This window comes from Elephas maximus, chromosome 27 (assembly GCF_024166365.1).
Source record: "Elephas maximus indicus isolate mEleMax1 chromosome 27, mEleMax1 primary haplotype, whole genome shotgun sequence".
Lineage (NCBI taxonomy): Eukaryota > Metazoa > Chordata > Mammalia > Proboscidea > Elephantidae > Elephas > Elephas maximus.
The window spans coordinates 33,002,767-33,017,059 of NC_064845.1; the positions used below are offsets into that span (position 1 = coordinate 33,002,767).

Consider the following 14,293-nt stretch of genomic DNA (forward strand, 5'->3'; position numbering starts at 1 on the left):
GGTTGATTATTAACGTCTAGTGACAGGAAAAGGGTGTGAAGTTAGTATGAGGTTATCTCCAGAACTTGGCAAGGAGGAAGTGTGATGCAGGGCAAATGCGTGAATGTGTTCTTAGTCTCTGTCTTAGGCTGGGTTCTCTAGAGAAGAAAAACCAGTAAAGCATTTAAATATATAGAAAGATTTATGTCAAGGAAATGGCTGGAATATCCCAAGTCCGTGGGTTAGGCCCCGGAGGTTCCTTCTGATTCACGTAGCCCCAGGGGCTGGTGAACCCAAGATCGGCAGGTCAGACAGCAGAGCTCTGGCTCACAGACCAACAAATCCCAAGTCTCCAGGCAAGATGACAGGTAAACCGCTAGCTCAAGTCCTAAGAACCAAAGGTCAGACAAACAGGAGCCAGCTGGAGGATCCAGTCAGCAAAAGCCCATGAGTCTTGCCTGAGAGCCCACCTATACTGGATGCAGGCCATACTCCCAAGGAAACTCCCTTTCAACTGACTGGCTACTCACAGATCTCATCGTGGAGGTGATCATATTATATCAGGTCTCAGCATGGAGGTGATCACATGATATCAGGTCTCAGCATGGAGGTGGTCACATTATATCAGGTCTCAGCATGGAGGTGACCATGTCATTACACTACTGCCAGACAAACTCCATCACAACTGCCGAATCACTGAGAATCGTGGCCCAGCCCAGCTGACACCCAGCCTTAATGATCACAGTCTCCATGATTCAAATGCCAGCATTTTCAAGAGGCAAACACATAGTGGAACAAGCCTAGACTGGGAGTAATCATACCTACAGGCCTAGTCTCTGCTTCATCACTAATGCTGAGCCTGCTCCGTCCCCTTGAGCAGGCTCTTCTCATCTTTGGGCACAGGTTTCCACAATAATAAAATCAGAAACTTGAATCACATTACTCACTTGGAATTTTTGCATCATTAGAAGCTTTATTTTTTTCCAAGCAAAATTTCATTGGAAGCCTGTACAGTCACAATGAGTCAGAATCGTCTCCAGGTCACCTAACAACAACAGCAACGTATAAATGATTTCCAAGGAGAAACAATAATAAAATAGTCTGGTTGGAGCTGTGGAGCCCAGTCTTCCTTTTTCATAGCACTAGAACATTAGAGAATGGGTTTGAAAACCTCTAGATCAAAGGATGTCTAAGATCTTTTCCAACTTGAACAGGGAGTTGATGAGTTCTCTGGGCTGCTGGGTGCCAGGGGCTCGGGGCTGAGGTCTACCTGGGAATGTCCGGGACTTTTAAATCTTACCTTCTTTGAGTGATTTTATTTCATCAGGTCAACCACGTGTGGCTACTTCTTTTGTCAATACATTTTGCTGCTTAAAGTTTTCTTTTCTATTTTATAGATAATTTGCATGGAGGACATTTTGAGGTCTATTTTAATCAAGTGCGAGTTCCCGTCACCAACTTAATACTAGGTGAGATAAATTTGGGAAAATTACTCTCCAGAATTGTGCGTTCAAATATATTTAGGCCTGAATCTGAAAAAGATATGCCGCCTGCCTTCACTTAAGTACTTCTTCTTCTTTCCAGCATTTATCAAGAAAAAGTCTATTTTGTAAATTTCCTGACATAAAATAATAAGGTTTTATTTACGTTTTGGATGTGTTTTGGCTCAGCACGTCAATCGAGAACATAGCAAAGTACAAAAATCATGCAATTCAGGGAAACAGGCTTTTTCCTGGAACACTATCTCTCAAGCAGGCCTCTATTTTTTTTTTTGTTTTTTTAAGAAAATTTCATTACTTTCTGAATCCAAGTCTTTTATACAAATTGAAGGCACAGAATACTTGTGACATCATATGACTGGAAGGACTCCACCCTCCTGCTTATTGGAATCCTACCTGACCTTCAAAGAATGTTCTAGATGTCCTCTCTTTCAGGGAGGTTTTTGTGTTCCTTATCCCATCCAGACTTATCTATCCACTCAACTACCCCGATACCAGCCAGATGCTCAGGAAACAATGGAGAACAGACAATCTCTGCCTCCTTTGCCTTTCTTGGTCTCTGCCTATGGTCCTTGTCCCTAGCATCCTTGCCCCATCTTCTGAATTCTAAACCCTGAATGTCCAGGACGGTGTCTTGCCACCTTTGTAACCATTGTGACACTCATACAGTAGCTTATGCGTAGTAGGTACCCAAGAGAGAATTTTGGATTTGGCTGATGTATTTATTGATGATGGTTTAAAAATCATAGAAATCAAATTTTCCATAAATGTATAGTGAACCTTATTTTCCCTGCCAGAATGTGACTTTTATTGAGGGCAGCTCAACATTTTTCCCAGAATATGTGTAAATCACCACAGGCATGGGCCACGGCTTTTTCATGGCCTTCTTTCTTTCCTAGGTGAAGGAAGGGGGTTTGAAATTGCCCAAGGCCGCCTTGGACCTGGCAGAGTTCACCACTGCATGAGGACAGTAGGTCTGGCTGAGCGTGTTCTACAGATCATGTGTGAACGTGCAGCCCAGAGGGTGACCTTTAACAAGAAACTGTACGCACACGTAAGGACAATTTTTTAAAATTTATTGTAACCCAAATCACCATACTAATCTTGAACAAAAATGGTATTATTTGATCATAGAGACATTTCCTCTACATGAACAAGGTGATTCTTTTCCACGAAATATATCGGCTGTATTTAAATATAGTCTAATGAGAGGTGTTTATCTTGTGAAAGATTAAATAGCTCCTACCTACACCGCTTCAGTACCTCAGCACACAGAGCATGGGCAATTCCTTCAGCTTTTTCAGACTAGTTCTCTAGAGAACCTGGTACATGATTGCTCTCTGTGGACAAGGAGAGGGGTGTGAGAATAAAGTGGGATTGGACTTGTCATTTGGCCTTCTGGAAAGAATGAGGACAGACGATAGGGTAGTAAATGACATGGGAAAACAGCCTAAAACTCAATGGAAGGAGAAACATTCTGATAGTTCTCGAAATGGAGTGAACTGCTTCCTGATGACGTGAGTTCTCTGTCACTGGAGAGACACAAGTAGAAATGAGGCCAACATCTGGTGGGACTTTTCATGATTTTTTTGAATTTTCATCAATAAATTTTATACTTCTGAGTCTGTTGTTTACAAAGTGCTATAAACAGAGTAGTTACATAAAAAAAAAAATAGGCAATGTTATTGAAATTAGGAGATACTTATCAAGTGGGTAAAGAAGGTATCATTTCAGATTTCCTTGAAGATCTTTTTATGTGAACTGGGAGGTCTAAATCTTCCCCCCAAAAAGCGCTTCTAAATTTTAAGAAGGCGATAAAATCATTAAATAGTTAATTCTTACTACTGCTAACATAGTAATCTGAGGTCAAATTTAGGGTAATAGAATTGTATTTGCTGGATGTGTATATTTTAGTACATTGGTCTCCTTGTAAAGTACTTTTGTGATTATTTTATAAAATTTGAGATATATTTTTTATCTTAAATTCTTATAGGCTTATCTTTCCTTTTTGTAAAATATTATTCAGCATAAAAACTGTTGCCATCAAGTCAGTTCAGACTCAGCGACCCTATAGGACAGAGTAGAACTGCCCCAGAGAGTTTCCAAGGAGCGGCTGGTAGATTCAAACTGCTGACCTTTTGGTTAACAACCTGAGCTCGTAACCACTGTGCCACCAGGGCTCCATTATCCAGCATCTCTGTGATTTATTTGCAACATTTTTCTTCTGGAAGAATACAGCCTGCTTTGTGGAACCAGATGTAGGAATGATTTGTGGGAAACCCCTTTAATACGCGACAAGGGCAAAGGCTCAGCTTTTGGATACCGTGAGAGGAGATAAGAAGATGCGAGCACTGGGGGATGGCTTCAGCCCGTGCTGCTGCCAGAGTAGGGTTCGAGTTACTCATGGCACCAACGAGCACCGCTTACCCCCTTCTCTTTTCAAGACTGCCAGCCACACCCTGCTGCAGGGTGACAGTAGGACACAGTAAGTTGGGGGACAGTCATCTTGAACACATAGAAGCATTCTGAGTGCAGCTGTCAAGAGTGATGTTTTAGTGCAGTGCTGGGTGACAGTTATTTTTTCCCTCCCACCTTTGAAAATTAATGTATCATGGAGAACAAGCCTGGGCTTTGCAAACATAGGCCTCTCTTCACTGGAAACTTCTTGCATCTGGCACAAAGGAAATGATTTGGCAGAAGCAAAAGATATGTATGAGCATGTCATAAATAAAAATCTGGGCCAGGTTTTTGGGTTCTTTTTTTTTAATTCATGAAAGTAATATTCCATTTCCCTGAATTGGGAGACTCCTTCCAGCTGCCTTGTCAACTACTCCAGGCTCTCACACAGAAAGTTCTAGATCAAAGTTTCGTCTTAATAATTAAATGTGGTAGTCTCCTAGAGGAAGCCCTGGTGGCGTAGTGGTTAGGTGTTACGGCTGCTAAGCGAAAGGTCAACAGTTCAAATCCACCAGGCGCTCCCTGGGAACTCTATGGGGCAGTTCTACTCTGTTCTATAGGGTGGCTACAAGTCGGAATCGACTCAACGGCAACGGGTTTGGTGTTTGGTTTTTTTAGTCCCCTACAGCACTCAGTTTACACCTACTTAACATTTTTCAGTAAATGTAGGCTCCGTAGAAACCCAGCAAAGGACACTTTTCCTTTATTCTAAAACTGAGAAATAAATGCATTTTGGGTCTGTTCATGCAGTTATCATTACCCAATCTACAGCCATCAAAAACCAACTCATTGACTGCTGGCATTGTGTTTGCAGTTGTTCTTTCAGAGCCCCACGTTAGCCTCCAGGACAGCGCTGTCCAGGAGAAACATATTGTAGCCACAAACGTAATTTTAAATTTTCTAGCAGCCATATTTTAAAAAGTCAAAAGAAATCGGTGAACATTAATGTTAATAATACATTTTATTTAATACAAAATATCTAAAATGTTATCACTTCAATATGACACCAATATAAAAATGTTGAGATTTTTTTATGTTGATTATGTGACACTGAGTGTGCACTCCACAGTTAGAGTACGTCTCAGTTCAGAGTAGGCATATTTAAAATGCTCGCTAGGCACGTGTGGTCAGCGATTGTCATATAGAACATCACCGCTCTATCAAAATTCTGATCAAACGTCTGCCCGTTGAAGAAATGTACAGATGTGACCAAGCATAAAAAGTGGCTGTGGCTGGGATCTGAGCACTGGAATTGTCTGCTGGTCAAACTTATATTAACAAACATTATTCTCCATTGTAAACAACCAGTTCTCTGTTTAGAACTGAGAACCAAAATCCCATTACAGCCCACTGGACGCGCTAGGCGTGCCCCCTGGGTTTCAGTGCTGGATTCTGAGTGTTTAGTTGCTTGTGGGATTTACGGTAAAGTGTGCTCTCCCTATTCTTCCACTTACCTCCCCTACTGAGAAAAAACTCAGAGAATGTTCATTCAGACAAATTTTTTAAAGTACTGTCTTGGTCATCTAGTCCTGCTATAAAACAGAAATTTATTCTTTAACAATCTAGTAGGCTAGAAGTCTGAACTCAGGGTGCTAGCTCCAGGGGAAGGCTTTTTCTTCTCTCTGTCGGCTCTGGGGGAAGGTCCTTGTCACCAATATTCTCCTGGTCTAGGAGCTTCTCAGCGCAGGAACCTCAAGTCCAAAGGACATGCTCTACTCCCAGTGTTGCTTTCTCCATGGCGTGAGGTCCCCGCATCTCTCTGCTTGCTTCTCTCTTTTATATCTCAAAAGAGATTGACTTAAGACACAGCCTAATCTTGTAGATTGAGTCCTGCCTTATTAATGTAACTGCCACTAATCTCACCTCATTAACATCATTAAAAAAAAAAAAAAAAACCTATTGCCATCGAGTTGACTCTGACTCGTAACGACCCTATGGGACACAGCAGAACTGCCCCATAGGATTTTCAAGGAGCAGCTGGTAGATTTGAACTACCGACCTTTTGGTTAGCAGCCATGCACTTAACCACTATGCCACCAGGACTTCATTAGTATTAACATCATAGAGGTAGGATTTATAACACATAAGAAAATAATATCGGATGTCAAAATGGTGGACAACCACACAATACTGGGAATCATGGTTTAGCCAAGTTGACACATTTTTTGAGGACACAATTCAATCCATAACAAGTACTAATTTTTAAAAATTAAACCTTTTATTTTGAGACATTGTAAAGATGGCACAGGACTGGGCAGTGTTTCGTTCTGTTGTACACAGAGTCACTATGAGTCGGACATGACTCGACGGTACCTAACAACAACAATTTGAGATAATTTGTATCTTACTTGCAATGTGAATGTAAACTCACACGCGGGTGTAGGGATAATTGGTGAAATAATACAGAGAGATCCCTTGTCCCTTTTACCCACTTTCCCCCATGGTAACATCCTGCAAAACTATAGTATAATATCACAGCCAGGATATTGTCATTGATACAGTCAAGATACAGAACATCTCCATCACCATAGGATCTCTTCTGTTGTACTTCTGTAGCCACATGTACTTCTCACCCACTCCCACCCACTTCTGAACCTCTGGCAGCCACTAATCTGTTCTTCATTTCTATAGTTTTGTCATTTCAAGAATGTTACAGACATGGAATCCTACCTTCTATGACCTTTGGCGATTGGCTTTTTTTACGCGGTGTATCCATCCATGGCTTTTGTGTATCAGTAGTTTGTTCCTTTTTATTGCTGAGTATTTAACCATTCACCCATTGAGGGATATCTGCTTTACCCAGGTTCCGGCTTTCTAATAGCTGATATGTTAGGACTTAACAAGATCTTTGTTTCATTGATTTTTCTCTATTGTTTTTCTGTTTTCAATTTATTTTTGCTCATTATTTTTTCCTTCTTCCTGCTTGCTTTGAGTTTATTTTGCTCTTCCTTTTCTAGGTTTTTGAGGTGGGAGTGTAGATTATTGATTTGAAACTTTTTTCTAATGTATGCATTCCCCCCCTCCGCCCCTTGCTGTTGAGTCGATTGCAACTCATAGCGACCCTGTAGAACTGCCCCACAGAGTTTCCAAGGAGCGCCTGGTAGATTCGAACTGCTGACCTCTTAGTTAGCAGCCATAGCACTTAACCGCTACACCACCAGGGCTAGTGCTATAAATTTCCCTATCAGCACTGCTTTGTGTCCCACAAATTTTGACATACTGCATTTTCTTGTTCATTTAATTATATATATATATATATATATATATATATATTTTATTTCCCTTGAGACATCCTCTTTGACCTGTGGACCATTTAGAATTGTGTTGTTTCTAAGTGCTTGAAAGTTTTGTTATCTTTGTTATTGATTTCTAGTTTGATTCCATTATGGAGGTGTTGATTCCATTGCTGAACACTCTGTCTATGATTTCAATTATTGTAGTTTGTTTTATGGCCCAGGATAGTCTATTTTAGTGTATGTTTTGTGGGCACTTGAAAAACGTGTGTATTCTGCTGTGGGTGTTCTATAAATGTCAGTTAGATCCTGTTGGTTGATGGTGTCAGTGAGTTCCTTTGCACCCTTGCTGATTTTCTGTCTGGTTGTCCTATCAATTGTTGAGAGAGGTGTGTTGAAGTCTCAAACTACAATGGTGAATTTGTCTACTGCTCCTTTCTGTTCCATCAGTTTTTGCTTCACAGGTTTGGCAGCTCGGTTGCTTGCTGCATACACACTTAGGATTGCTTGTCTTGACGAATTAACTCTTTTATCATTATATAATGAGTTTTTATGTCTCTGGTAATTTTCTTTGCTCTGAAGTCTACTCTACTACTGTATTTGATATTTATATAGCTACTCTTGCTTTCCTTTGATTCGTGTTGTCCTGATATATCTTTTTCATTTTTTTTTACTTTCAAAATGCCTACATCACTATATTTGAAGTTTCTTGTAGACATGTTTTTTAATCCACTCTATCAACTTTGTCTTTTTAACTGGTATACACAGACAATATACTTTTAATATGATAATTGATATGTTTGGGCTTCAGGAACCCTGGTTGCGTAGTGATTAAAGCATTCAGCTGCTAACCAAAAGGTTGGTGATTCGAACCCCCCAGCTGCTCTGCTGTGGCAGTCTGCTTCTGTGATCATTTACAGCCGTGGAAACCCTATGGGGCAGCTCTGCTCTGTCCTATAGGGTCGATATGAGTCAGAAATCAACGCGAGTGTAGTGAGTTTGATTTTTGGTTTGGATTTGGGCTTAAGTCTGCCATTTTTTTTTTTCCTGTTTGTTTTCTGTTTTTCATTTCCCTGCTTGTTTTTTTTTCCTCTGCCTTCCTGTGGAATACTTGAACATTTTTAGAATTTCATTTTATCTGTAGTGTTTGAGTGTATCTCTTAGTATAACTTTTCCAGTGGTTGCTTTTGGTATTGGAATTGACTCGACGGCACTGGGTGGGGTTTATGTATATATGTGCATCTATATGCACATGTTATGTATGGATGCACACATACATACATACATATAATGATATGTACACACACACACATACATATATACAACCTATTACTGTCTACTGATATCATTTTACCAGTTCACGTGAAATATATAAAATTTACTTTTCTTTTATCCTTTATGTCCCTTTACCCTCCGCCATTTATAATTGTCTTAAATATTTTTTCTATAGACATTTAGTTCCACATCAGACCATGTTATATTTTTTGTTTCAACTGTCAAGCATAATTCAATTTAGAAAACTCAAGAGGTGAAGAAAAAGCAATTGTATGTAGCCACATTTTACTTACCATGTTCCTTCTAACTGATTTTCCAAGGTTCTTCCCTTTATCCTTTAGATAACTTTAGGGAACTTTATTTAGCTATTCCTTTAGGGTATGCTGGTAACAAGTTCTCTTAGTTCCTCTTTATCTGAGAATGTATTAATTGTCCTTTCATTCCTGAACGGCAGCTTCACAGAACATAGGATTCTGCACTGACAGTTCTTTTCTTTCAGCACTTGAAAAATATTGTGCCAGTTCCTTATGATCACCATAGTTCCTGATGAGAAATCTAGTGTGATTCAAATTGGGGTTTTTTTCCCTTACAGGGAAAAAAATATGCAAAAGTATGAACCTTGACCTAAACATCACACCTTACACAAAATTTAACTCCAATTGGATCACAGATCTAAATGTAACACTATAAAACTTTTAGAAGAAAACATAAGAGAAAAACCTTCATGACCTGAGATTATAGAAAATGATTTTAGACATGGACCAAAACATGATCCATAAAAGAAAAATTTACAAATTAGACTTCATCAAAAACTTTTTTCAGGAAAGGTCACTATTTAAAGAATGAGATAACAATCTGTGGATTAGAAGAAATTATTTACTAACCACATATCTGACAAAAGACTTATATCCTGAATACACTGAAAAAAAAAAAAAAACCCTCTAAACTCAACAGTTACAAACCCAAAAACCCAATTAAAAAATGGGCAAAACTCTTGAAAAGACATGTCACCAAAGGGGATTAAAAAAAAAAAAAAAGGGAAAGGAAAAAAGTTGTCAATTCCAACTCATAGTGACCCTATAGGACAGAGTAGAACTTCCCTATAGGGTTTCCAAGACTGTAAATCCTTACAGAAGCAGACTGCCACATCTTTCTTCCACTGAGGGGATACACAGATCACAAATCACACAAAAAGGTGAGCAACATCATTAGCCTTTAGGAAATGTAATTAAGACCATAATGAGATACCACTATGCATTGTTAAACCCAGAGAATGGCCAAAATAAAAAATACTGACAATACCAAGTGCTGATAAAGATGATGAGGAACAACTCGGCCTCTCTTCCACTACTGGTAGAATGCAAGATGATTCATCCACTCTGAAAAACTGCTTGATAGTCCCTTGTATAGTTAAACATATATAACTGCCATATGATCTAACAATCCCATTCCTGGTTATCTGCTTTAAAAAATGAAAGCATATTTCCAGACAAAAACCGACATGCAGATATTTACAGCAGCTTTGCTAATCATTAAAAACAGGAAACAGCTCAAATGCCTTTCAACAGATGAATGGATATACAAACTGGTATATCCCTACAATGGGATACTACTCAGCAATAAAAAAAGGAATGGACAATTGATACACACAACAATTTGGATGAAACTCAAAGACACTATGTGGAGGGAAGGACACCAATCTCAAGTCATATGCTGTATGATTCCATTTATATGACATTCTAGAAAAGGCAAAACAGTAGTGACAGAAAATATCAGTGGTTGCCAAAGGTTAGGAGTGGGGGAGAGTATGGTTAAATAGGAGCAGCATGAGGGAGTCTTGTGGGGCAGCAGAACTGTTCTGTATCCTGATTGGTGGTTAATCTCTGTATGTGTTGTAATTCATAGAACTGTACACACACGTACATTGTTTTTACTAGAAAAATCATAACAGCACAAGAAAAGGCTGCTGGACCATCCCTACACTGAAATTGACCTGGGAATTATCTAGTATGTCTATCAGCAGTCTCCACCACCATACATTTAACCACACTTCAATGAAAGCATGCGATTAGCATTCAGGAGGCCCAATGAGTGCTTTGCCAATAAGACAGTTGCTCAATTCAGCCTTCTTGACCTTAGACATCAAGATATTCAAAATAAACTATTTTTCTGATCAAATAAAATTGTCTAAAATCTGGCAATATTAAATGAAGCATTGACATGTATGTAGCTGGGCCAGTGTCTACTGGACGTTAACTCTTCCATTTTAAGACATACAGGGTATGGTATGTGAACAATCCTTAGCCTAGAGAGTGTCTTCCCTAAACTGCAAGGTGGTATTACTTGTGGATATCAGATTCTAGCTTACCTCCTCCTTCCTTTTATTGCCTTTTGCTCCCCACAGGAGGTCGTGGCCCACTGGATTGCTGAAAGCCGCATTGCCATTGACCAGATCCGTTTGTTGACCCTGAAAGCCGCGCACAGCATCGACACTGTGGGCAGTGCTCGTGCTATGAAGGAGGTGAGGACCGCCATCTGCCCAGCCTTCTCTAGTTTCTCCCACCCACTGGGCACTTCCAGTTTCATGGTGCCTTGATGGCACTCAGACTATTGGAGGCCTTCGTGTCATTTATGGTTTAAAATTGTAAATACATGTCACTTGCTAGTTTCCCTTCCACTGGGCTACTTTGAGCTATGATTTTCAGGGTGGAGAACATCTTAGCAGTCTTGAGATGCAGCAACAAAAAGTGGGGAAATCCTGGACTTTATACTGACCTGTAATTGTACCCCAGTGTGCCACTGTCTGCTAGCCTTTTGACCTTGAGCAAAGCTCTTAATCTTTCTGCTTATGGCCTAGGGTTCTTTTGAAAAGTAATCAGGACAGTCTATGTAGAATACATAGCACTACACTGCCACCTGGTAAATGTTTCATAAAAGGCCATTTAGTCTAATTCCTGCCTTCTTGTGTTTCTGGCTTATACAGAATAAAGATGAGTGTTTGATTCTTATAGTTCAGAAAGCTGCTAAAAGGAAACTGATTAAGTAAAGCTCCTTGAATTCTCTTTATAATCCCCTAAGTGATGAACGTGACTTACTGGCTGCCGGGAAACCTCTGGGGAACAAGGCAAGTTATCAATACGTGAATAAAATACAATTTGGAAGCAATCTCTCTTTCCAGAAGGTCTTTATTGACTGAAATATGGTCATTGACTACATTAGAGCGGATCTTTTTGTTACCTTTCACCAGAGGTCCTTTGTTAGTCGTTAATGTGTGTGGGGAAGTTCCCTTGTTTCATTTCACAAAGAAAACAGATTATATCAAATTCTACCACATTGTTTTTAGTCTAAGAGTGGAGCATTGTTTTAATATCTTGCTTTTATAGATTGCAATGATCAAAGTGGCTGCCCCGCGAACAGTCTGCAAAATCATTGACCGAGCCATCCAAGTATGTGGAGGTGCAGGTGTTTCCCAGGACTACCCTCTGGCTAACATGTGAGTGGATGTCAGTTAGTAGCTGTCTACATTTGATAAACTTGGACTAAAATCTATAGAAGCTTTGATACTCATTGTTTAAGAAGAAAATAGACACTGACTTAATACAGAGGAGCCCTGGTGGTACAGTGGTTAAGCTCTCAGCTGCTAACTAAAAGGTCGGTGGTGCAAATCCACTAGCTGTTCTATGGGATAAAGGTGTGGCAGCCTGCTTCTGTGCAGATCACAGCCTTGGAAACCCTATGCGGCAGTTCTGCTGTGTCCTATGGGGTCGCTATGAGTTGAAATCAACTCGACGGCAACAAGCTTTATTTTTAAAGTGTAATCGAAGGCTAAATGAAGTAATACAGGTACCTTAGTACAGAACTTGGCACCAACAAATAGTTGTTCTTATGATCACCATTATTATTTCACTCCAGTATGTTAGTGCTTACACTGAGAGGTCCCACTGAGCGTTTGTGGACTGTAGCCATAGCATGGGGGCTCACCCTGAAACAGGGAGGAGGGGAGGGCAGCAGGGACAGCCAAAGGGAGCCCAGAGCCAGGCTCTGTTTGCACTTTGGGCCATTTACCACCTACACAAGGAAGGCTTCTGCTGAGTTAGCAGCAATACTCTCCGGTGACAGTCTAATGTGCAGATTCTGATTACTGGGAGTCAAGGGGGAACGTTCTCCATGGCCCGTTGTCCATTGCTACACATATTCACATTGCCACCTTCTCTATCACACTGGAGCTGAGAGCCTGGGGGCCCAGCAGTTTTTTAAAAATTCTTGCCTTGTCAATTTTTAATTTAAGAATGAAATAAATAGGACTATATCATTATTTTCTGTGGCTTACCTAAGATCTCTTAGTTCTGGCAACTTCTAGTAACTTGCAGTAAACCAAGATTGAGAGTAACTCCTGTGCCATTTAAGATTCCACTTCCCCAACTGGGAACTTTAAAATGGCATTTCAGAGCCCTTTGGTTTACTTTCCTTGATTTTCCTTGTATTCCTTTTCTTATCCCTGCCCTCGTAGGATTTCAAAAATTAATACAGTTTTGGCTTAGAATCAGAGCAGCTGACATCAAAATATCATGTTCCCTTATGATAACCCACATCCTTGCTCTGTTTTTCCAGGTATGCCCTAACCCGAAGTTTGCGCCTGGCAGACGGGCCGGATGAAGTCCACCTCTCCGCAATCGCAGGAATGGAGCTGCGTGACCAAGCCAAAGGGCTGATGGCCAAAATGTAGGGCGGAAACCCCACACATTCCGCTGGCAGAAACTCTCCTTTAGACAAACTTTACCCGCTCCAACGTTGGACCCGTGTTATATTTTTGGAGCAACCTGAGAATAGGGTTAATTACTTACTTTTGGTATTGATTTTCGCATCTGTATCTGATCAGTGGGTTTCACAGATTTAAGTTAAATAGGGAATTCTGTAGCTGTTATCACTCAGTCTAGTACTTAAAGAGCTTAATGTTTATTTTTTTAAACACTAAAATTGTAAAGAGGTCGTGAAGTAAATTGGAGCGCTAAAGCAAAGGCATAAAAATATCTTTGCTTTTTGATTTTCAGGGATTGTTCCATGTAATACTGAATCACTATTTAATCACTGTGTTGTAAAAATATAGTGGGACCTCTTTTTTGATACTGGTTTGAGGGGCTGATTTAACACTGTAAACCAGCTGGAGAAAGTATTTAATGGATTTTGCACTAGAGAAAGTAGCACAGACTAATGGGGTTGCTTTAGAATTCATATCATTATGAGCCTCTTTATAATTCAACAGGAAATGTTTACACATGAAATCCAAACGTTGTATAAAGTTTACCAGAAAAAATGGCATAGAGTTTCCAGGGAGCACCTGGTGGATTCAAACTGCCGACCTTTCGGTTAGCAGCCGTAGCACTTAACCACTATGCCATCAGGTTTTCTAAAAGCATGGCATATTGTGAGAAAATTAAATGTAATTAAAATTTTTTATAAAAATGGTAAGTGGGCAGTTTAAGCCATTAAGTTACATAGCTTTGAGTTTAAAGACAGTCCGCTCTGAGTGCAATCCTGGTAATAGCAAACACCTGCTGCAAACATCCTATGGCCGTCTCAAATCTGCACAGACCAAGACAGTAGCCGTTAGCCTCAGGAGGCTCTTGAGGCACTTGAAATGTGGCTAGTGAGACAGGAACTGCAGTTTTAAAAATTTTAATCAATTTAAATATGATATTGAACTTAGTTGAATAAGTTGGGAATGTGGGTCTACTTTTTCAACTGTAAATTTTATGAACTAATACAAAGCAAGTATTTTAAATGAAAACTTAGCATCCAAATTAAGAAATGCCATATTTTGAAGACTTAGTATGAAAAAACCAAAATATC

The 14,293-nt window shown here is 39.9% G+C and overlaps 1 protein-coding gene across 1 annotated transcript in view; it reads left to right on the plus strand.

Moving 5' to 3' along the window:
- The window catches only part of ACAD11 (acyl-CoA dehydrogenase family member 11), a 109,089-nt gene extending 94,828 nt beyond the window's left edge, over window positions 1-14,261 (plus strand). Inside the window, exons 16-20 of the mRNA XM_049870877.1 lie at window positions 1,377-1,448; window positions 2,378-2,532; window positions 10,848-10,964; window positions 11,827-11,936; window positions 13,055-14,261. Of these exons, the coding sequence (XP_049726834.1) occupies window positions 1,377-1,448; window positions 2,378-2,532; window positions 10,848-10,964; window positions 11,827-11,936; window positions 13,055-13,169 (569 nt within the window). The 3' untranslated portion in view covers window positions 13,170-14,261. The remainder of the gene's footprint in view (window positions 1-1,376; window positions 1,449-2,377; window positions 2,533-10,847; window positions 10,965-11,826; window positions 11,937-13,054) is intronic.
- Window positions 14,262-14,293: the final 32 nt, after the last annotated feature.